At 50.2% G+C, this 2,263-nt stretch overlaps 1 protein-coding gene across 1 annotated transcript; it reads right to left on the reverse strand.

Moving 5' to 3' along the window:
- Nucleotides 1-386: 386 nt before the first annotated feature.
- Nucleotides 387-1,325, reverse strand: LOC128138227 (olfactory receptor 14C36-like). Its single transcript, XM_052779538.1, has one exon. The coding sequence runs from the start codon at nucleotides 1,317-1,319 to the stop codon at nucleotides 387-389; it is 933 nt and encodes a 310-aa protein (XP_052635498.1). The 5' UTR covers nucleotides 1,320-1,325.
- Between the last annotated feature and the right edge of the window lie 938 nt (nucleotides 1,326-2,263).

Genomic DNA, 2,263 nt, shown 5'->3' on the forward strand with positions numbered 1-2,263 from the left:
AGCGCTGGTGCTCCCTGGCAGTGCTGCTGTGGCGGGACTCTTTTCTTCTTCCCCTCTGCACACAGGCACTGCTCCCTGCAGCTGCAGAGAAGGTCTTGGAGGAAGGATCTCAGAAGAACAAGTCACTGCAGGGCCCTTTATTTTGGTTAAATACACAGAGGGTACAGCTCCTCATTTGCACAGCCTCCAGGGCACAGAAAATCTGCATAGAGTGTGAGTTAGAAACTGGAGGAATAAAGACATGTGTTTGTGGAAAACACTCAGATAAGTAAAGCAAAATGAAATAGAAGGAATAAACCATACTCAAAATCACCATAAAAAGACCAGCAAAAGACAGGTTGGGTCTGTAATGAGATATAAGTACTATGCAGAAGACAACAGGAACTTTATTGCTTCTGAAAGTATCCAGTCATTAGTTTTCTCAGGGCACCCTTGATCTCATGGTTTCTCATGCTGTAGATGAGGGGGTTCATGGCTGGGGGCACCACCGAGTACAGAACTGCCAGCACCAGTTCCAGGGATGGGGAGGAGATGGAGGGGGGCTTCAGGTAGGCAAAAAGGCCAGTGCTTACAAACAAGGAGGCCACAGCCAGGTGAGGGAGGCAGGTGGAAAAGGCTTTGTGCCGTCCCTGCTCAGAGGGGATCCTCAGCACAGCTCTGAAGATCTGCCCATAGGACAGCACAATGAAAACAAAACATCCAAACGTTAAACAGGCACTAACCACAAGTACCCCAACTTCCCTGAGGTAGGCATCCGAGCAGGAGAGCTTGAGGATCTGGGGAACTTCACAGAAGAACTGGTCCACAGCATTGCCTTGGCAGAGGGGTAGTGAAAATGTATTGGCAGTGTGCAGCACAGCATGGAGAATCCCACTGCCCCAGGCAGCTGCTGCCATGTGGACACAAGCTCTGCTGCCCAGGAGGGTTCCGTAGTGCAGGGGTTTGCAGATGGCAACATAGCGGTCATAGGCCATGACAGTGAGAAGGAAATACTCTGCTGAGATCAAAAAGGTAAAGAGAAAGACCTGAGCAGCACATCCTGGGTGGGAAATGGCCCTGGTGTCCCAGAGGGAATTGGCCATGGATTTGGGGACAGTGGTGGAGATGGTGCCCAGGTCGAGGAGGGCGAGGTTGAGGAGGAAGAAGTACATGGGGGTGTGGAGGCAGTGGTCACAGGCTACTGCAGTGATGATGAGGCTGTTTCCCAGCAGGGCAGCCAGGTAGATGCCCAGGAAGAGCCAGAAGTGCAAGAGCTGTAGGTCCTGCGTGTCTGCAGATTCCAGGAGGAGGAACACAGTCATGGAACTGCTGTTGGGCATATGCGTCCTCTGGACAAGGGGACTGTCCAAGGAGGAAAAGGCAGTGACAAGTTACCAGAAACATCTCTGAGTAAAACCAAAGATATGTCTCATAGACCCTCCCCCTGTCAAATACTCACCCTTTTTCCTTCCTCAGGAGAAACTTTCATTCTGCCTTTGGTCTTCAGCTTCATTTTCTGTGGCTCTTTGTGCTGGAGCAGGGCGTCTGCCCATTGTCTCTTGAGGAGTCGACCCAGCCCCACTGCAGTGGGTATATGGGAATGTGGCGGGGGGGCTGGGTTTGATATTCAGAATACATCAGATAAAATCACTCCTAACACAGGAGGGTTTGTCAGCATCTGCACTCCCAGTGTTAAAGAAAGTGGGTGGCAGAAAGAAGTTTTAGGGGCTTTGGGGTTTTTTACCTACTTCCCCCATCCTTCCCTGTGAGTGTTCTCTGAAATCAGAAATCGTGCGCATTTCTACTGCACTCAGAGTGACCAGCTGTGAGACATGAGAGGCAATGGAATTCACTGTGGCTTAGTGAGAAGTGAATGGAATTGGTTGGGCTTGTTCCCAGCTACCTTGTGCTTGCAGTTTTCCCACATGGAGGGTGATCACGCTCCCGTGGTACCAGTAAAAGCCAGCAGAAACTACTGAAAGGAGAGGGACCCACTGCAGACTACTAAATGCCTCACCCTTTCTCAAGGTCTCAACACCCTGTTTCTAGCCAAGGACACACACGGCTCATTTCATCAACCCAACAGCATTTCCTCAGTCATAGCATCTCCACACTTCTCTTTGTGGGCTTTCAGATAACAAAAAGATGCTATGTGAAGATTTTCATGCTTAAGGACAGCTCACAGCTTGGAAAGCCACCCCAAAGAGATAGCCAATGTCCTAATGATTGCATGTAATCCAGGGAAAACCAGCTCATTCCCCAGCCCCACAGACTGCATTTCCTA

The sequence above is a fragment of the Harpia harpyja genome, unplaced genomic scaffold (assembly GCF_026419915.1).
Source record: "Harpia harpyja isolate bHarHar1 unplaced genomic scaffold, bHarHar1 primary haplotype scaffold_118, whole genome shotgun sequence".
In the NCBI taxonomy this organism is placed as follows: Eukaryota; Metazoa; Chordata; class Aves; order Accipitriformes; family Accipitridae; genus Harpia; species Harpia harpyja.